Source organism: Drosophila obscura, unplaced genomic scaffold, assembly GCF_018151105.1.
Source record: "Drosophila obscura isolate BZ-5 IFL unplaced genomic scaffold, ASM1815110v1 contig_73, whole genome shotgun sequence".
In the NCBI taxonomy this organism is placed as follows: Eukaryota; Metazoa; Arthropoda; class Insecta; order Diptera; family Drosophilidae; genus Drosophila; species Drosophila obscura.
This window is the reverse complement of record NW_024542865.1, coordinates 2,208,710-2,228,620: the sequence shown is the minus strand read 5'-3', so window position 1 is coordinate 2,228,620 and position 19,911 is coordinate 2,208,710. Positions and strand designations below refer to the sequence as shown.

The 19,911-nt window shown below is 44.5% G+C and overlaps 5 protein-coding genes across 10 annotated transcripts; 4 read left to right on the top strand and 1 right to left on the bottom strand.

Annotated features, from left to right (window-relative positions):
* The first annotated feature begins 3,291 nt into the window (after positions 1-3,291).
* Positions 3,292-7,705, top strand: LOC111064980 (phospholipid-transporting ATPase IF). Of its 3 annotated transcripts, none has more exons than XM_022352905.2 (7): positions 3,292-3,877; positions 4,068-4,318; positions 4,391-4,516; positions 4,580-5,550; positions 5,611-6,199; positions 6,264-7,077; positions 7,142-7,705. In XM_022352905.2, the coding sequence occupies exons 2-7, from the start codon at positions 4,105-4,107 to the stop codon at positions 7,665-7,667; spliced, it is 3,240 nt and encodes a 1,079-aa protein (XP_022208597.2). In that variant the 5' UTR covers positions 3,292-3,877; positions 4,068-4,104; the 3' UTR covers positions 7,668-7,705. The 3 variants fall into 3 exon arrangements, with proteins under 3 accessions (XP_022208597.2, XP_022208596.2, XP_022208598.2); XM_022352904.2 differs by having other exon boundaries at positions 3,989-4,318; XM_022352906.2 differs by lacking the exon at positions 4,068-4,318 and having other exon boundaries at positions 3,294-3,877.
* Positions 7,706-8,169: 464 nt separating this feature from the next.
* Positions 8,170-9,536, top strand: LOC111065057 (zinc finger protein 821-like). The gene is made up of 3 exons (XM_022353021.2): positions 8,170-8,313; positions 8,750-9,266; positions 9,325-9,536. The coding sequence occupies exon 2, from the start codon at positions 8,761-8,763 to the stop codon at positions 9,223-9,225; it is 465 nt and encodes a 154-aa protein (XP_022208713.1). The 5' UTR covers positions 8,170-8,313; positions 8,750-8,760; the 3' UTR covers positions 9,226-9,266; positions 9,325-9,536.
* Positions 9,537-9,634: 98 nt separating this feature from the next.
* LOC111065055 (negative elongation factor D) lies at positions 9,635-12,109 on the top strand. Its single transcript, XM_022353017.2, has 5 exons — positions 9,635-9,792; positions 9,921-10,633; positions 10,691-11,137; positions 11,200-11,681; positions 11,765-12,109. Exons 1-5 carry the CDS (start codon positions 9,730-9,732, stop codon positions 11,794-11,796), a joined length of 1,737 nt encoding a protein of 578 aa, XP_022208709.1. The 5' UTR covers positions 9,635-9,729; the 3' UTR covers positions 11,797-12,109.
* Positions 12,110-12,210: 101 nt separating this feature from the next.
* Positions 12,211-15,489, bottom strand: LOC111065056 (trimeric intracellular cation channel type 1B.1). Of its 3 annotated transcripts, none has more exons than XM_022353020.2 (4): positions 15,409-15,489; positions 13,651-13,970; positions 13,286-13,558; positions 12,211-13,207 (listed from the first exon to the last, which is right to left on the bottom strand). In XM_022353020.2, the coding sequence occupies exons 2-4, from the start codon at positions 13,926-13,928 to the stop codon at positions 12,928-12,930; spliced, it is 831 nt and encodes a 276-aa protein (XP_022208712.1). In that variant the 5' UTR covers positions 13,929-13,970; positions 15,409-15,489; the 3' UTR covers positions 12,211-12,927. The 3 variants fall into 3 exon arrangements, with proteins under 3 accessions (XP_022208712.1, XP_022208710.1, XP_022208711.1); XM_022353018.2 differs by lacking the exon at positions 15,409-15,489 and adding an exon at positions 14,877-14,978; XM_022353019.2 differs by lacking the exon at positions 15,409-15,489 and adding an exon at positions 14,873-14,948.
* An 859-nt stretch (positions 15,490-16,348) lies between these two features.
* Positions 16,349-19,347, top strand: LOC111065142 (transmembrane protein 41 homolog). Of its 2 annotated transcripts, none has more exons than XM_022353144.2 (4): positions 16,349-16,917; positions 17,050-17,389; positions 17,703-17,831; positions 18,784-19,347. In XM_022353144.2, the coding sequence occupies exons 1-4, from the start codon at positions 16,842-16,844 to the stop codon at positions 19,289-19,291; spliced, it is 1,053 nt and encodes a 350-aa protein (XP_022208836.2). In that variant the 5' UTR covers positions 16,349-16,841; the 3' UTR covers positions 19,292-19,347. The 2 variants fall into 2 exon arrangements, with proteins under 2 accessions (XP_022208836.2, XP_022208837.2); XM_022353145.2 differs by having other exon boundaries at positions 16,917-16,963.
* The last annotated feature ends 564 nt before the right edge of the window (positions 19,348-19,911 follow it).

The window sequence follows — 19,911 nt, the reverse complement described above, 5'->3', positions numbered from 1 at the left end:
CTCTTTGACGCGAGACCGACCCCTGCCCATATCTAAACACATACTGCCAAAAAAAAAAAAAGAAAAAAACACACAAAACTGATAAGATTATAATAATAATATCTAAGTGCCCGAGCACCACCAACTCAGCCACCTCAGCTGACTAATCGGAAGAGCGAAACCTATCAAAACTGGAGACCAGCCCCAGAGCGACGAGTGCCTGGGTAGGGTAGCACTCGCTGGCACTTCATAGCACGAGTACATACACTCGTAGCTGGTATTTTTATTTGATGTGATATCTCTATCCTTTCGTCACCATGATTGAGGAACTTTTTCGCACGGCCACTGCCACTGCCACTGCCTCTGCCTCTGGTAGATCTTTAAGTAGTTGTCATATTGCAATCCATAAACATTGCTTCGATATCAGGCGGGGCTACGGTTAGACCCCGGTTTTACAACATTGGATTTCACAATTATAATGCTTGCTTGGGTTATAGAATAAAGCGTATTTCTTATGGGTAGATAGGGTATGGGTATTTCTTGATGGCCGAAGCTTCACATACTCTTGATGGTTCGATGCGAAGAGATATAATGCCTCAATCTGTAGAGTTTGATTGGCATATCTTTAGGCACACACACAGATCGTCTGCACCGAATCTAATCTTATGGCTAGACTTGTCTAAGATATGATATAAATAGTTCTTGATTTTTTCTTTAATATATAATTCACGATTATTAATATTGGAGATTGTGCAGAGGTTTTTTAAACCCCTAAAATTTCAGATATATTTAACTTATTTATTTGTTGTTATATTTTGTTTGAATTTCAACTTTCAAGCAATGAGAAAAAAATGCTCAAAAAAATTAGACACCATTTATAACGAATTTCAATTTAATTTCAAAAATTTCACGATTTGGCTAGCATTTCACTTATAAAACTATTAACAAATTACTCATTTGATGATGATGATGATGATTCAGGGAGTCACTTATACTCTAGCTGGGATCCTTGGGTAAACATACCATTTTGCTTGTGTTTAAATCGAGAGGTTTTCGTGTGTGCTCCGCCGCGCACCGACTGCGCCCGAGGTCCTGACTGAACCAGCAAGCTCAGAAACAAATACAAAAAAATATATATATATTCAATTTTATTGTTCACATATAATGTGGTTGAGGGGGCGGCGGGTGAATATGATGTGTGTGTTGTGCTTTTTTATATACAAGTTTCAGGTGGAAAGAGAAGCCTTCCACGCGCAAACTGATCTATCGGCAAACTGTCGAAGAATCGTTGATAGCAATGATACATATGTATATGTACATACATTTGTGCGCCTGCCTGGCCCGTACACACGTATACGACATACAGCCCATACCCATACCCATACCCATACCGAGACCAGGCGACTTATACCTACTTATAGATATTGTTAAATGCGTGCAAAAACTAAGTACAGGAGGGACAGGGAGCAGCTCATCAATAAATCGCACACAGAGAGTTATCGGTCAGAACAACATAAATTTTGCAGAGAGCATGCGGAAATACTAACCCATGGGAATGATCGCCTCTCTGGAGGCTCTGGCTCTCTTAACCCAAGGCAGACGACGGCTGTCCGTGCGCGATTTGCCATTAGCCAAAAGAGAGATAAAGTCGATAACAATATCTTATCGTGTATAGCATTGAATCAAACAGACACAAACACACACTCACACACATACTACTCCTCCTACTCTGACATTTGAGCAACTCTATCTGGACTGAGACTTGACTCACTGCCGATACATTGGATTGGATTGGATGGGACAGGATAGTGTCTGTTGCGTCGATGGCTAGACAATACTTCTTGGCCTAAACTCGTACATACGTAATACGTATGTATACCGGTGACAATATTTCCAGTCAAAAAATAAACCATAAACAAATAGGAGGGAAAAGCTATCTGCTGATGGCCAGAAATACCCATGTTAGCCCATGTTCAACGAGCATGCATATGACCAGCGTGACTCAGTCGCCCAATGTGGGTTTCTTTCCCCCACTTGATTGATCAGGCATAAATTGCTTTGGAGTCTTCCCTCTTTTTTGATTTGTGTCGAGTGCAAGTGCGAGTGTGCGTACCCCCCCATTCGCAGGGCATTTTTACACTGTAAGCCTGAAAGAAATAACATGGAAATGTGCTGAATGGGAATATCTTTATTGTATAAGTAAATTCTGCATTTAGCTGAATTTATTTGGTTGAATATGCAACGTTTCCGCGCGCACAAAAGTCTGACCAACAAAAAGATCCGAATGCCCCTTAAAATATTTATCAAGCATACAGTTTAAAACAAACAACAAAAATTAATCTTCTTTATACTACGCGTATATTGCTAGCTGTACCCGGCCACGCTTCACTGTGGCACATTGTGGTTGCATGGATGGGAATAATAATAATATATACTAATATTATTGTTATACATACTTAAATATTGTATGTACATTTGACACATACTTAGGAAATGGTTTAGATATCGTCCGTGATCGGACATTGACTGGAAATGTGTGTGTCACCGATGCGTGCATTTTCCGACACTTAGTCACAGCCCTGATTTATTTACTGCGATTACTTTGTAGTCCAAATCGGGGAGTACCAATGTCTGCCAGAAGTCTGGGTATGTACGGAAAAGTACTTAAAGTATTTATTGAATTTTAATGCATTTTAATTAGTTTTCAATGGTTTATTATGGTTATGGGCACTATAAATATTACTTAATTAGAGGAATTAAATGAGGCTGAGAAAAAAGTATTGGAAGAGAGAAGTCTTACCTCTGATTATAGCGGATGTGGAATCATTAAATCTCGGACCATCCAAGCCATCAACATGCAAATGTTTTCTCTTCTAAAGCATCCATCAATACCAAATAACACTAAGAAATGCTCATCTAAGGACCAAAACCAAAAAAACATTTTCATAGAGCGCTTCAAATGTCTATAACTATTTACGAGCATTTATGAAAATTTAATAGCATATTTTTGGGTGCATATCATACATACATACCTCAACACTACAGTTGATATCTTTACCATATTTTAAAAAGCATCATAAATGTTATTAGTTCTAGAAGAAAGAAAAAAAAACTTAAAATAATTCAACAAAATATTTTATGTATTTATTTATGCAATATACAATAGTTAGAGCCAAACCAAAAAAGCCTTCAGGCTGTCCCAAAAATATATATATTAATATGTATAACAGATAATAAAGATTTAGAAAATGTATACTATATTCCAGGTAAATAACGTGCCATTCGAACACACTAACATTGAGTGGCAGCGAGAGTCCAGAGCTCAACGGCCTTCATTTAATTTGGCAGCCCATTGGAAACAGCTGCAATGGGTGGTAATCGCTCTGCTACTGCTACTGCTACTGATTAGACCCGGCTAGTGCCCACCACCCCACCAGATATCAAGCGGATTTGATATGAGAATCTTAAGTAGCCGCCAGATAATTCTAATCAATTTTGGAATGGTACCAAAAGGCTGTTAGGCAGCGAAGAAAAGCAAAAAACAAAAAAAAAGTGTTTGTGGGGGTATCGTGTAAATTACGTAAAGGATTTATAGGAACGAAAAACTACAAGCAATTTACGTACCGTACCCAAGCTGATACTCTATCTGCTTCGATATACTATCAGCTGAAGTTTATTAAATTCAAATCCATTCTTTGACATGAAAGAGTGATGCAGGAGGAGAATCTAATCGAAAGATAGACAGATACTCCACAAGTAGTGGGGGCTAACACTTGACTCCAAAGGCGTACAGCTATCTGAGTATTTATTTTGTCAGCGGAAATACAAATCAAATCAATAAAAAACAACATACAAATGGATTGAACAGCCTCTTCTGACAGTCCACTTACTTGCACTCGTAAGTATTTATAAATATGTACATATGTATGTATGCAAGAAACCATTATGGGGTCCTTATCAAACTCTGTCGAATTTCGTTTGGCAATTTTTTTTAACGATCGAAATTCAGTCTTTCTTGTGCCCCAGAAGGTGGAACGCGTGCGCACGCACCCTCAAGTCGAACGTTTATAATGAACTAAACTTAATAGGCCTATGCATAGGATAGAATATTAAATAGCTGTTGACATGGGTGCATCATCCAGGGAGAAGCTCGCCGATGCGCAGCGCATACACATCGGTGGGTGTGGCGGTGGGCAGCAGGGCAAGCGGCAGCCCCTCAATCGTGTGACAACCACCAAATACAATTGGCTAACATTTCTGCCACTCAACTTTTACGAGCAGTTCCGCCGTGCCGTTTACTTTTACTTTCTAATCATCACCATTGTCTCGTTCTTCGTGAGTAAGTTGTGTGCACATTCAAAGCAAGCTAAGCCCCCAAGCTAATTTCCGTTGTTTGTATTCCCAAAAACAGATGACACGATATCCCCGCTGGTCTCATTGATCCCATTGCTGTTTGTGATGGTTATAACCGCCCTAAAGGAGGGCCTGGAGGATCTATCGCGCTCAAGGAGTGACAAAACTGTCAATACAGCCAGAGGTACATCAGCATAAGAATAAACCAATCAATCAATCAATGCATTATCCAATGCTAACTTTGCAGTCACCGTCATTCGCAATGGCCAGGAGCAGTGCATCGACTCTCAGTTCATTGTGCCCGGCGATCTTGTGGTTGTCAGCAGCAATGGCGACTTGCCCTGCGACCTGGTGCTCCTGCAGTCATCGAGCACGGACAACAAGTGCCGCATTACCACCGCCAATTTGGACGGGGAGACCAATTTGAAGACCATCTTTGCCCCCAGCAACTACACGCTCGCCATGGGGGGCTGCATTGTGTGCGAGGCACCCACACCGGATCTCTACAGCTTCAATGGGCGCCTGGAACTGAAGCAGGAGAGTGATGCCAATGCCGATGCCGATGCCGATGCCGAAGCACTGCCGCTGACTCTTGAGAATCTGCTGCTGCGTGGTGTACGTGTCAGGGACACCGAGAGGATTGTGGGCTGTGCCATCTACACGGGCATGCACACCAAACTGCAGCTGAATAGCCGCTACACGGGCAACAAGTCCGCCTCCAGCGAGCAGTACATCAACAGGTTTATGGTGGCCCTCATACTCGGCATGATCGTCGTTGTGGTGATCCTCTACATGATTGAGCGGCAGCAGGAGGCCAAGGTGGTGCCCACAATGCCCCACCTGGGACCAGTGCCGAACTTCAATGCGTTCTGGCAAATCTTCGAGGACTTTCTGTCCTTTCTGCTGCTGTTCAACTACATGGTGCCGATATCCGCCTACATGAACATCGAACTATATCGCATAGCCGGCGCCCACTTTATGCAGTCCGATCTGCAGCTGTATGACGAGGAAACCGATCAGCCCTGCCAGGTGAACGCCTCCAATTTGAACGAGGAGCTGGGACAGGTCAATATTCTGTTCTCGGACAAGACCGGCACCCTGACCAAGAACCTCATGCATTTTCTCAAATGCTATGTGGCTGGCCGGGATTACCAACTGCAGGGCACACAGCTCTACTCGCCCGCCTCCGATGAGACGTTCGCGCTGGATGTGCTGGAGGTAGGCCAACTGATTGGAATTGGATCTTAGATCTAAGATAAACTTACGATTCATTCGCAGACGCAGGCCAGCCAGTTCTTTGAGGCTCTGACCATTTGCCATACGGTGGAACTGCTGCCGCCAGGTGAGGGCGGCTCACCCGAAGCCGCATTGTCGGAGAAGAGCCGCCTAATGTCCACCGGCGATGTGGTGGGCCGCTATCAGGCCTCCAGTCCCGACGAGAAGGCCCTGCTGGAGGGCTGTGCCCATTTGGGTTTGGTCTACGAGGGCTGCCACAGCAATCAGCTGCGCATACGTCGCCATCCCACTGGCGAGCAGCTGCAATACGAGCGGCTGCATGTGCTCGAATTCAGCTCGGAACGTAAGCGGATGAGTGTCATTGTGCGCGATGGCCAGGGCCACATTTGGCTGTACAGCAAGGGGGCCGAAAGCATCATCTTTCCGCGCTGCAGCCACAGTCCGGAACTGGCACGCACCGACGCCCAGATCACGGCCTATGCCCGGCAGGGCTTGCGCACGCTGGCCGTGGCCAGGCGCAGCCTCACCGAGCAGGCATACGCCAGCTTCATGGCCCAGTACAGGCATGCAAATACCCAGCTGACGGACAGAACCAACCTCATAGCAGAGTGCTACGAGACTGTGGAAATTGGTACGAGTACGAGTACGAGTCCGAGTGTTTTCCATGTTTACATATATTCATTTTGTAACCTTAGAACTGGAACTGCTTGGCGCCACTGCCTTGGAGGATGCCCTGCAGGACAATGTGGGCGAGACTTTGGTTGCCTTGAGGGCTGCTGGCCTACAGATCTGGGTACTCACCGGCGACAAGGTGGAGACTGCCTTCAACATTGGCCTCGCCTGCCAGCACATACCGCCAGGCGCCAGGGTGCACTATATGGTGGATGTGCCCCAGCCCACAGAGCTGCTCCTAAGACTCAGCGAGATTGATGCCGCCATCGGCAGGAACGCTTCCGCCCAGGAAGCGCTGGTGATCGATGGCGCCACAGTGGCCGCGCTGCTGACACACTCGCCCAAACAGTTCGCCGATGTGGCGCTCAAATGTCGTGCCGTACTCTGCTGTCGCCTCAGTCCGTTGCAAAAGAGCGAAATTGTGACACTTATCAAGCGACGGCAGAGGAACCACATTACAGCGGCCATTGGCGATGGTGCGAACGATGTGTCCATGATACAGGAGGCGCACATTGGCATTGGCATCAGCGGCCGTGAGGGAAAGCAGGCGGCACGCTGTGCTGACTATGCGATAGCCAAGTTCGAGATGCTGCAGCGACTGCTGCTCGTCCATGGGCACTACAATTCGGAGCGCTTGGCCTTTCTGGTGCTGTTCTATTGCTACAAGAATATCATCATAACGGGTTGCATGGCCCTGTTTCAGGTGTACGATCTGTATTCGGCCACCAATGTGTACAACTCGCTTTTTCTATGGCTCTTTGACATTGTCTATATATCGTTTAGTTTTACCATTTTGGCCATATCCGATAAGCCATACAGCGAAGAGACGCTGCTCAGGTGAGTTTCACATCCACACTGGATAGGGAGATTTTTATTCTAAGATCTCTATCTGTCCTTGTAGATATCCGGAACTGTACAAGCGACTGTCGCACAACAGGCAGACATCGTGGGGCATTTTCAGCATGTGGATACTGAATGGTGCCATCCAGTGTCTGATTATATTCTACTTTGCCTATGCCGTACTCAATGATGATAATGTCGTCTATAATGTGGGACAAACGGCGGGCTTTCAGACCTTTGGCTGCATGCTCATAACCATCATTGTGATTGTGGGCAACCTGAAGCTGCTGCTGGTGGCCCGCTATCTCACCTACTTGAACTTTGCCATTATTTTGGGCTCCATTGGCGCCTTTATGCTGACAACGTATCTCTACAATCTGCTGACTAGCTCGGAGCTCTATTTGGTCTACAATCTGCTGCTGGGCTCCCTGCCCATTTGGCTGTATACGATCATATGCTCGGTGAGCTGTTTGCTGCCCGATTTCACCATGAAGGTCGTTAAGGATATGCTCAGGCAACCGACGCCACTCGACACCCAAAAGCGAGAACCGAGTGAAGGCCACAAGCCGAAAGGTGCGAGTGTCTGAGAAATTATTATTAAAAGAATAAATAACAAGAAGAAAAATAATCAGTATCAGAATCATATACATATGAATGTGTTACTGGGGGGGGTCTCTCTACGATTCTTCTGTTATTATTCCATAATTTTCTCGTATCTTTGGAAGCCACAGATTTTCGCTATTTAACTGCATTCAGTATGGTATCACAGAAGTATCTGCTGTTTTAAGAGCCTGTCCATCGCGGCAGACCAATCAGCTTATTTTTGTAAATTATAAATTTTTTTCAAACGTATTGAATTATTTTAAAAATCGTATTTTTGTTTAATTTCGTAAACCCTGGGAAAGGCAGAGACTCCTGGAGAGCTACCGAATACTGCTCCCCATCGGTTCCCTCCACTTGCACAGTTCTGCTTTCAAATAATTAATGCGCTCTAGTTCCCAACACTTTTCCGTCATTCGAGAAACTTGGCCGCACTAATCCCACACTAGTGCATGAAGTTGGCTGCACATCACATCTCCTGTCAATATTTTGTCATGCTCGTATTCGTATATGTTCTGTAAAGTCATTTGTGTGAAAATTGTTGAAGCGAGTGCAAGTTTTTCGTATTGATTCCTACTTTTGCGGGAATTTTCTTTTGGATTTAGTTTTTGTCGTAACCTCAACCAATACCAAGTGAGTAGAACGGATCCTTTGCTCAAGTAATCGCAACGCTTGTTTGTGGTTGGTCTTTTTTTCATTGCAAAAGAGAGCCAATGAATCGGGTGGAAAACGCCCTTGAAAACTTGTATCCTTTTGCAACCTTTAGTCCGTTCCGCTGCCCATGGCCACAGCACTAAACATAAACCACATAAATCCCTCCGCCAAGCCGCTGGCTGCCTCCACAGGGGCTTCTGTCTCCCATGAATGCCACACTGTGAACATGTAGGCGACATGGCCAAGAGTGGTGTGGAAGGGTGTGGAGTGCGCTGATGAATCTCCAACGGAAACAGATTCTATGGAATCAAATGGAGCTAGATCCAACGGAGAGCTTCAGACCACAGCTCCCACCACTTCACTTTTCCATCTGTTCCTTCTATAACCAAAATAAAAGTGTGACTTTACCCAACAGGAGCGAACGAAATGGTCGACTTAACATTTCAGTTGATGCTTGGATTGGATTCGGCGGTGAATAAAGTCGAATTAGAGCTGATCCAGGAGACCAAGCAGGATCAAAGCACGGATAAGAAGAATCAGGTGCTCCTACGCAAGGCCGTGTATCAGCGGCAGCGGCGCGACAGCGAAGATATCGATATGCGCAATAATCGCCTCAACCAAATGAGGGAGCGTGCGCGCATCAGGCGGTCCGTGGAAACCCCAGCGGAGCGCACGGCCCGGCTCTCAGTCCAGAGCACAGATATGGAGGAGAATCAGGAAATCGAATCGGCTCAACATCGTGCTGAGCGCTTGCAAAAGATGCGGGAGAAGGCACGCTCGAAGCGTGCCAATGAGTCGTTGGAGGAGGGGAATCAGCGGCGCGCCAAACAGGCCGCATACGCACGCATGCGCCGCCAGCAGAAGAAGAACACCAACTCCGCCAGCGACTAAAAGTAACAGCCACCAGTCTACACTTCATACTGCCACGTTGGGTATGTATTTGAAGGGAACTTTCATGGAAATTCTAATGCTAAATCAAAATTTTTACAGGCTCCACGTTCAAAACACGATATTCGATATCGATATTGCAAGTACCCCACACTACCTCTCTAGTTAACACACCTTGCAAGCCTCCTAGAGATGAGCCTTTTGCTTCGACAAAACCTTTATTGTTTTTTGGTTTTATTTAACACACACAAGCACACGAACACACATGAACAAATGCTATTTAAAGCGCTCATCAAATACCAAATTTTGATATTATATATCCAAAATGACAAACAAATTAGTGGTCCTGCTCCAGAAGCAGAGCAAATAAAAATATATATCGATATATTGGTATATCAATAAAATCACATCCCTATATTTAACTTAAGGTCACACTAAAAAAAAAATTTGCTAAACAAAATAAGTAAAAAGTGAATATTTGTTAATGTGCATTAGATTTTCCGGAAAATGGAAGTGGAATATGAGGACTCCGGCTGGCAAGGCCGTGCCAAGGCCCAGTCCAACTCCGAGGTAGCGAAAGGTTTCGGCATTGGCCTTTGCCAGAAGGCTTGCGCTCTGATGCCGCCTGGAAGCGGAGGTGGCGGTGGTGGCAATAACAATATGTGGATTCTGTTGACGACAATTTTTCGAATTTTTAGGAAGTGCACGAGGACAACCCACAGAAGACCATACAAGAATGCCTGGAGAAATTCCTAACACCGGACTACATAATGGAGCCGGGGATATTCACACAATTGAAGCGGTACTTCCAGTCCGGCGGCTCCCCGGAGGAAGTGATTTCGATGCTGTCGGAGAACTACAAGGCGGTGGCCCAAATGGCCAACTTGCTGGCCGAGTGGCTCATTCTGGCCGGCGTCAAGGTGACCGATGTCCAGGCCATGGTCGAGAATCATTTAAAGGAGATGATTCTCAAGTCGTTCGACCCGAAGAAAGCCGACACCATATTCACGGAAGAGGGCGAGACGCCAGACTGGCTCACCGAGATGATCGATCACTATACGTGGCGTTCGCTGATCTACCGCCTGGCCGAGGAATATCCGGACTGCCTGATGCTGAACTTTACCATCAAACTGATATCGGATGCGGGATTTCAAAGTGAAATCACCTCTATATCGACGGCTGCCCAGCAAATTGAAGTTTTCTCGCGCGTTCTCAAGACCTCCATTGTGAAGTTTCTCAACAATCCGGACGATGTGCATGGCGCCATACAGGAGTGCGCCCGCATGGTCTGTCATGGCCAGCACACGTACGTCTACTCGCAGGTTCTGATCCAAGTGCTCAGCCAGGAGCAAAAGGGCGGCTTCAACATGAAGCGACTCTCTCAGGAAATCATTAAATATGCCTTACAAAAGTAAGTCCGCTCTTAAATCAGCTAATCAACCCTCTAATCTGTCTCTTTACCGCACAGCAATCAGAATGTGACACCCATAACGATGGCCCTAAATGGTTCAGCGGTTTATCCACAGGCCTGTCAGGCACTCACATCGATGCTGACCCGCAATACACTCAATCCTGCCGACATCACAGTGCTGTTTCGCAACTACTCGGGATCTGATCCACCGCCAATTGACCTCATACGCAACCCGCAGTTCCTTGAGCTACTGGTTGATGCCTTATTCCGCTCTGGCGTCAAAATCAATCCCGAACACAAGCCCAAGTATATGTTTCTGCTGGCCTATGCGTCGGCTGTCATCGATCAGCCGGCCAAGAAGCGACCCCTAACCGAACGCACGCTGAACAAGGACGAGCTGAAGAGTACGATTCAGGCCATCGAGAAGGCTCATGCGATTTGCAATGTGGGCCAAGGCACCTCGGAGCTAATTGCCGAACTCCAAACGCTGTACAACTGCATCAAGTAGGTATCTACCGTCTGCCAGCTGCATCTGCTTTTATTGAATGGTTGTGCGTGTCCCTCAGATATCCAGTTGTTGGCGTTGGTGTGATACGCTGGATTGAGAACGTTGTGATGGAGCCATCGTTCTTTAAGCTCTCCACCGACAGCTGTCCCACCCATCTGGCCGTGCTGGACGAAGTGGCCGCTGTGCATCCCACACTGCAGCAGCAAATTCTATTCCTGCTTATACGCCTGTTCGAATCGAAGCAGGACGAACTGGAGATACTCGTTCAGCTGGAGATGAAGAAGATGATTCTGGATCGCATGGTCAATCTGCTGACACGCGGCTGTGTGGTGCCTGTACTGCGATATGTGAAGCAATGTTGCGCCATCGAGGACACAGATGTCTCGCTGATACGTTACTTTGTCACCGAAGTTCTGGAGACCATCACTCATCCATATTCCCCAGAATTTGTGCAGCTCTTTCTGCCAATGGTGGAGAATGAGGAGATAACGGGCACAATGCGCGGAGAGGGTGACAACGATCCAGTGTCCGAGTTTATTGGTAAATGGCGAGACTCTGAAAGCGATTCTTGTATTTCTATTCATATTTGTCTCTTTTTTTTCTTCGTTTTTCTTTCGTTTCAGTTCATTGTAAGGCGCATTACACCACTGTATAACACTTGCTCAGGGAGTGGACAACGTACACACATATATATATATATATATATATATATATATATATTGTAAAAGCTAAACAAAGGTTATTGATGGATTACACTAAAAATTTAGGGGCAATAATAGGAAGCAGATAGAGAGAGAGAGGGTCTATTTTTTAAGTCCAGACATCTGTCTTCCTCGCTTTAGTGGAAGAAACCAAGAAACAGAGATATATGTATAGTATAGAGTGAAGTTTTTCTCCTCATTGCATCTCTAGTGGGCCTTTTTAGCCCTAAAATTCTTCCAATAATAATTAAATAATTTAAACTGTAATCTGTTTTTTCTCTCTCGGTATCTGATAGGCATAGATAATTAATTCATCTTCATATATTCAAAAAAACAAAACAATCAAAAAGAAAACAAACAAAAAAAATAGTTTACATATTTTTTTATTGCAACCAATAAACATTCATACCTCTTACAAAAAAAAAATAATTAAGCCTTCAAAATCAGCTTTTGAATGCGTGTTCAAAGTTGGCCCTAAAAAAAAACACTCTTAAAATGTATTTTAAAAAAAAAATAAAAATAAAATATATATATAGGAGCGAGAAGAAACACGGACACTTTCTCCTGTTGCTGCTGCTGCACTCTGCTGCTGCAAATATATTTATGTACACATTTTTCGTTCGTTGCTTAAGCGCACACTCCTTCTGCCTCACTGCCCCTTGTTGGCGGCATGGCATCGTCTGTCGTTCAAGTCGTAAATGTCGTTAATGAAGTGTGTTGTATATGGCATTTAAGTCTGTTGTTAGTCTGTATGTGTATGTAGTTCTGTCCCATAATTAATCCTACCAATTTGTAATACAATTAAAATACAAAAATTTATGGGGTCTCTTAAATCACAAATCGATGGCCAGCAGCACACACACACACACACCCACACTGGGTGCTGGTCATCGAGAGTGATAGATACTCCTTCTCACACACAAAAGAAAAATGTCTTTGGCTTTGGCTCTGCTCTCGAAATCGTACAATCGATCGATCTACATATGGGATGGGATGGATGGACGCTAATGCTAATATGTCTGTGCGTTTGGTTTGGCAGCGATGATTGATTACGTTTGTGTTTGGTCTAACTACAAAATAATGTTTTAGTTGTTCTTCTTAACATCTTTACTGTCGCCATCCTTGGCCTGGCCGCGGCCCAATATCTTTGCCAAGCTATCCCAAATGCCGCCAAAGAAGATGGCACAGCCCAGATTCTCCAATGGCAGGAAGGGATCGTGTATGCCCAGCAAAATGGAAGACAGCTTAAAGTACACCAAGAATATAACAATGCCAAAGTACACCAGTGCGTGCGGTGCTGAGATCCAGTCCGTCTTTTTGTCCAACACAAAGATGATCGAGGCCAGCAGTGAAGCCTTGGTGTAGCTGCAAAAACAAAGCAATCAAGGAATCAGTTGAGGTGCTACCACCAGTCAAGCTAAAATTGATAAATAATAAACGTACAAGCTTGGCTGCATGAATTCCATGGCCGTTGGTGTCCATGCGCCACGAATGAGGCGCTCAATCAGCTTGGTGAATCCAGCGCCATTGCCCTTCAGTGTGCCAATGATGATCATTATTATCCAGGCATTCGGATACAGCTTGGCCGCATGTCCCACACCGTCGTAGACCTTTTTTGCCCGATATATCTCCTTCATGGCGCTGGCCACGATTTTCACGGGCAGGAATTTGGCCACCTTGTAACCAATATCGAATGGCGTATAGAACACAACGTACCTACAATGCACAGATGCAGCAGACACAGACACAGACAAAGATACAGATACAGATACGATTTTGGTTGATTTTGGTGCTAATTATATATTTACCACACGGCTGTGCCCACCAATAGTTGGCCGGTGTTTTTCAATGGTGCCAATATGGGTTCACCGAGCAGGCCATTGGCCACCATGCCACCGGCAAAGATGACCAGCATGGTCGATAGCCAACAGGCCAATGGATGCTTACGGGAGAAGGCCTGTGCATTGGCGCCCAAGTCCTCGCGCACGGCCAGCGCGGCAAGTAAACTGTGAGCAATATCAAAAAACGGAAACATTTTCAGCTTGATGACCTGATTGGCCACATCCAAAAATGCTTCCGGGTCCATGATAACAGCTGATCTTGTATCCTGCCTTCACGGATGATAAATCTGCACAAAATGGAAAATGCTGTATTTTGTTTTGCCTGTATATTATTAAAAATGCTTCCAAAAATAATGTTACATAATGTTTGATTCAAAATCAAAAATTGTTAAGAGTCAATTTCGGTCAAACTGTTGTATGTAATATTCCCCACAGTTTAGGATACATATGTATGCATATCCCTTAAGTATGTCCCATATGTACCATTCCCCATACAACAGCTGCTTTATTGCATTTTGTTACAGCTCCTCTGTAGATTGTAGATAGAATTGAATGGGAGAGAGAGATATAGACAGAGAGAGAGAGAGAGAGAGGGACAGTTCGTAGTGTTGACGGATTCCTCCCGCTATTGAAGACTCTTTGAGCTGCAGCAGCCCGTGTGCCGTATGCACCGTACAACGTACACGCGCCCGCCGGGCATGGCATGGCATGGCATGGCATGTAGCAGAGTTGTCGAATTGTATGTTCATTTAGACACAAAACATAAAACACAAAAAAATTCAAACTGAAAATTGTCGCTGTTTTGGCCACAGCAGCTCCAAAAATAAATTTCGCTAATGAATCGGTGAGGGCTGTTAAAAGAAGAGGCTATGGCGCACCGCACCGGGTCGGATACGAGACCGTACGCACACACACAGGCACCGTAACGTATGTGCCAGTGTGCACATGTACGGGATACGGATACACGGGAAATGGTGCTGTGCCTCCGGCTATTTTCGAGCGGCGTACATTTGGAGAGGCTATGTAGTATACAACAAAAAAAATAGTATATGTACTCGCACTTTTATCGCCCACATTCCGGACTCCAGCCAGCAAAAATACCATCTAAATATCTGAACCCTACGGCGTTTTTTACCAGGCACTTGCCGAGAAAATAAATAAAAATAACTAACAAAAAATGTGATGGTACCTACGTCTAACACACGCGAGCGAACGGATAAACGGATAGCAGAGTGCAGCACGAACACGGGGAGACTGGGCCGCCAGGTCCCGTGTGTTACATGCTCGTTGTTTGCTGGCTATTTGTTGCTCTCTCACTCTCTTAGCCAAAATGTTATATATTTAGAATTTTTTGAGTTTTCGGAGAAGCAGCAATCTCTCGCAATATGCCTTCTATCACTACATCTGTATGTACGTATGTACATACGAGCGGCACACTCGTATGTATCTTACAGATGGCGGGGACCAGCCAGATCCGATCCATTGGGTAGACCCGACCCAGAGCTTCGTAGTTCGTACAGAAAGAGCGCCCATAAGCCATTCTCCGGTATTCATTGGTTTCCTTTCCCCAGAGCTCATTTCAAACGCAACGGACATTTGCCTGATGTTTTGTGTCTCTTTGTGTTGCGTGGGAAATACATACGTGTATGTATTAAGATAAGAAGGAAACTATTTCTCACAGGGATCTGTTTTAACCGTATGAATCAGCTACCTTCTTCCACTCACATGTTATTTTATTGTTTAATTTATGGTGTGTTGGATTTCAACACCGGATTTGGCAATTACATAAATATATAATGTATGTTTTTGTTGCAGATAAACGTAAACAAACACGATAAGCTGAAGAACTATCGACTACCGCTCACTAGAAGGGAATGGGCGCGTTCACCAGGAAAACCTGATCAGAGATCAGTGATATGTGTACGTACACACATGATTAGTAATAATATTGCACAAAATAAATCAGGTTTCTAATAAATAAGCTTAAAAATAGTTAAAATAGCATACATCGATATCTCAAATATCGTTAAAAAATCGTTTGAGCTCCCAGATATGTCACGTCAATCTAGGATAAAATCATTTTTAATGTTTCAATGGAGCTTGGAACAACAAATTTAACATCCATTAAAGGGCATAAGGTATACAAAAGTCCATACGCATAGAAGAAACTTGGTTGACCAGCAACACTGACGTCACATTTAGTCAACATTTACGTTTTATGCTTTGGCCGTTTTTGTTTGAACCTTTTTATGTAAATAATGCAATAAAAAGGACTTCTAAAAACTTGCCAATCTTGTAGAAAATGTATGTATCTATCGGATAATATTATTTGTCTAGGGCTGAGAGGGCCAACTAGCTAGTAATATTAAACGGAATATCAAAATCGAGGAATATCAACGTTGAATGTTTTGAAAAAAACAACCGATACTATCGTGATAGTATCGGGCTCAAATAATTATTTAAAAACCACTGAAACCTTTTGCGAACTTGTCCATTGTAAAAATTAGATGCCACCAGTCGATTTGCTTACAAATTTGTCTTCTCAAAAGCGCAACGACTGTTGCTCGATACTATCATGATAGTCTCAAAACCATCGATAGTAGAGGCTAGCAGCAAAGTATCGATACTATCGATAGTGCCCTCTTTGGTCTAACACCTCTAGCTGGCCATTTAGCAACAAAATTAATAGTAAAAATGTGAAAAGCTAAGTCGTATTTTGGGCCTAGTTAAACGCAATAAACCCATTGTAATCGTGCGTTTCCTGAATTTATTTTTTTTATTGATTAATTGTGTCGGGAATACATACGCACACACACATAATAGTGGAGCAGAGAGGAAAACATTGCTGGCGCGCAAATATACACAAAAAAAACCCTCCCAGATCCGCAAACACACACGTTCATAATAAATATATATCTATGCATATGTGTAAACGTGTGTTCGATACTGTATAACAACAAAAGCTATTGCTAATTTTCGCTTAGACGCCAAATGCTAAATGACTCAAATATAGTACAAAAGAAGAAGAACAGCCTGAGAACGCCCCCATATACACCCTTCTGAAAGCCGCCGCCCCTCCCTTACAAGTATTTTAGACTTGCAGCTGGTTTAAACGAAAACAGAATATATATACAGCTAATCTTTACGTGTGTCGCGTCATGGCCTGTCGAATGGAGAACAGCAGCAGAGGCAGCGGCAGTCGCGAAGCGCTGTCAACATCTTCACTTAACGGTGGTAAGTGGTAGCGGGCAGGTAGCACCCGTTCGCTTATCAACTGAGGGTGGGTGGGTGGTCTCCTGAACCCAATGAACTCGAGTGGTATACACGCAACTAATGCCCACCCTCTTTATTTTTCTTTATTTCCAGCCATTACTGATAAGATGGCGACGCTGAATCTAGACAGGTCGGAAACAACAACAACAACAGCAACGACAGAAACTACAACCATGCGCAGTAATGGCAAGCATAAACCACCGAAGGAGGAGCCACCACAACTCCAGCAGCAACAGGAACAGCAGCACCAGCAGCAGCAATTGCAACAACAACAACAGCAGCAGCAGCAGCAACAGCAGACACCGCAAAAACAGGCCATGTCTGCGGATGAGCGAAAGGCCACCAAGAAATCTCTAGTCATTGTTGCAGCAATATTTGTTGCCAGTGTGGCGACCATGTGCTATGTCTATGCAATATTTCCCGAATTGAATGAGTGAGTAGATATACGTATGTAGATATATGCCCCGATCTGATGCTGATGTGTCCAAAGCGCATTCGTGCACCTGCAATACGCGTGTACACACACATCTGTACGCAAGTCTGTGTGTGTGTGTGTGTTTGTGTGTTTGTGTGAGTCTCGCTTGATTTGCGAGAGGGTTTATTCCACATACAAAAGCATATAGAATGATTGCCAAGTCACGCCACCTCTCAAACACACACTCACACACACACAGACATCACTCGGATATGGCCTGTTTTACACCTTTATTTTATTTGTTGCTCTCTGTTTTTTTTTGTACTTGCAGCTCTGAGAAGCAACATTTGAAAATACCGCGTGATATACAAGATGCTAAAATGCTGGCCAAAGTCCTCGATCGCTACAAGGACATGTATTACTTTGAAGTGATGTTCGGCGTCGTTGTCGCCTATGTATTGTATCCTTTTTGCAAACAGACACACAAACACTCAAATACAGTAACGATCTCGCATGGGATCTTCGGAAAGCGGGCAATATACTAATCGGGCACACGCTTCCGATTAGATAAGATTTTTGCTGCTGCTGTCGGCAATAACCTTGACCTGATTACACAAAATAGTCGTAGAAGCGATTCTGCTGCTGCTGTTGCCCCCCCAAAAACAGAATGACCGCCGGCCGACTACTATTCACGGTCAATCGTACATTTTTTTATTTTGGTCTTTGGTCGCCTTGATTATGCACGATCAGTTCGACCGATCGTGCGGGGCACCACGCATAGTTTGCATATTAATTACGTGTGGGCAGAAGACCAGGAAGCGCTCCGTCAGAGCGCACAAGTGCACTGTGCTGTCTCGTGTCTTGTCTGTAAATCAAAGTCTCTCTCTCACTCGCTTTTGTTTGGACTTTGGTCATGTGACGCATTCTTTTGGCTTGCTCGACAACTGTTTCCACATGCACACACACACACACACAAACACTCACATACAGAATTTCAACGAAATCAGCTGAGCTTGTTTATAATTCAATTGCGTTTTCAACCAGAGCCCAGAGCTAGAGCTAGAGCCAGAGCCAGAGCAAACACATACGTAACTTTATGTGCGCCCGTATATGTAGGTTTATTCAGTTGATTGCTTGGCAATTATTCAAAGCAGCAACGGGCGAATTATATGTATGTGTGTAGCTTACTTTTGTTGTTATCGGGCATGCTCTAGCAGAAGATGTGGTCCGATGGGGGTGCCATTGTCAATTGGCAGCGTCTGCCTTGACATCTATTAATAAACAAGCCACAACAGCCGCAGCAGCAGCAGCAGGCAGTCAGTTCTTTAATCTGAAACACCGAAAATATGCCACATGAGACCCATATATCAGATCTTATGATTGGTTGCTCTTAACTCATTGTTCTCTTATAGCCTACAAACATTTGCCATTCCCGGTTCATTATTCCTGTCGATTTTACTCGGCTTCCTGTACAAGTTCCCCATCGCCCTGTTCCTGATCTGTTTCTGTTCGGCGCTCGGGGCCACACTCTGCTACACGCTCTCGAATCTGGTGGGACGCCGCCTTATCCGTCACTTCTGGCCAAAGAAGACCAGCGAATGGTCGAAGCACGTGGAGGAGTATCGGGACAGTCTGTTCAACTACATGCTGTTCCTGCGCATGACGCCCATTCTGCCCAATTGGTTCATCAACCTGGCCTCGCCCGTTATCGGAGTGCCGTTGCACACCTTCGCCCTGGGCACGTTCTGCGGTGTCGCGCCGCCATCGGTGATCGCCATACAGGCGGGCAAGACACTGCAGAAGATGACCAGCTCGAGTGAGGCCTTCTCCTGGACCTCGATGGGTATACTGACGGTGTGTGCCTGCGCTTCGCTCCTGCCCGGACTCCTGAAGAACAAGTTTAAGAAGAAGGAGGCGTAAATTCATTAACCGGGGCGAACCGGAGCGGATGGACCGATACCCAAAGCGCCTGGGACTGGGACTGGGACACTCGGGACTCGGGACTGCACGGAATATACAACATGCAAGGATCCAACGATGCTGGCGTGTTGGAGTCTCCCCAAAATGCTATTTCCAAAATCAAAAAACAAAAATCATAAACTGTATTTATACACGCCGTATATTTTGTAATTAAACGAGCGAAGGCTCTATTTTTTAAACCGTCGGGTATCCACTATGCTTAAGTCTACTACAAGTATCTGTGTTTATTTTATGATAATTATTATTATTAAATATTCTTATTAATTTTTTTTCTATCTACATACATTCATATTATTACCAAACACACACACTTTTGCATCATATATTTCCATGAATTGTTTTTTAAGTTAGTGAATTTTTGTTTAGTGCTATTGCAGTATTTACCCTAGAAAAGTTCTCATATAAGTAAATCAATTACCGCAAATCCGTTGAATGTTACGTCACGCGTCTGTTTGTATGTATTGCATGTATGTGCGCCAGTAAATGTTCGAAAACTGATAACCCATTTGAAGCTCATTTTGAAACCTTTCTGCCTTGTCAGCGTAATATTTGCCGCCAAG

Coding starts and splice junctions, on each gene's coding strand:
- LOC111065055 (XM_022353017.2), top strand. CDS start 9,730: ATGGAAGTGGAATATGAGGACTCCGGCTGGCAAGGCCGTGCCAAGGCC. Junction 9,793..9,920: donor AGGCCCAGTCCAACTCCGAG/GTAGCGAAAGGT, acceptor TCGAATTTTTAG/GAAGTGCACGAGGACAACCC. Junction 11,138..11,199: donor ACGCTGTACAACTGCATCAA/GTAGGTATCTAC, acceptor CGTGTCCCTCAG/ATATCCAGTTGTTGGCGTTG.
- LOC111065057 (XM_022353021.2), top strand. CDS start 8,761: ATGGTCGACTTAACATTTCAGTTGATGCTTGGATTGGATTCGGCGGTG.
- LOC111065142 (XM_022353144.2), top strand. CDS start 16,842: ATGGCCTGTCGAATGGAGAACAGCAGCAGAGGCAGCGGCAGTCGCGAA. Junction 16,918..17,049: donor AACATCTTCACTTAACGGTG/GTAAGTGGTAGC, acceptor CTTTATTTCCAG/CCATTACTGATAAGATGGCG. Junction 17,832..18,783: donor GTCGTTGTCGCCTATGTATT/GTATCCTTTTTG, acceptor GTTCTCTTATAG/CCTACAAACATTTGCCATTC.
- LOC111065056 (XM_022353020.2), bottom strand. CDS start 13,928: ATGGACCCGGAAGCATTTTTGGATGTGGCCAATCAGGTCATCAAGCTG. Junction 13,559..13,650: donor TTGGTGGGCACAGCCGTGTG/GTAAATATATAA, acceptor TGTGCATTGTAG/GTACGTTGTGTTCTATACGC. Junction 13,208..13,285: donor GAATTCATGCAGCCAAGCTT/GTACGTTTATTA, acceptor TTGTTTTTGCAG/CTACACCAAGGCTTCACTGC.
- LOC111064980 (XM_022352905.2), top strand. CDS start 4,105: ATGGGTGCATCATCCAGGGAGAAGCTCGCCGATGCGCAGCGCATACAC. Junction 4,517..4,579: donor AACTGTCAATACAGCCAGAG/GTACATCAGCAT, acceptor CTAACTTTGCAG/TCACCGTCATTCGCAATGGC. Junction 7,078..7,141: donor AGCGAAGAGACGCTGCTCAG/GTGAGTTTCACA, acceptor CTGTCCTTGTAG/ATATCCGGAACTGTACAAGC.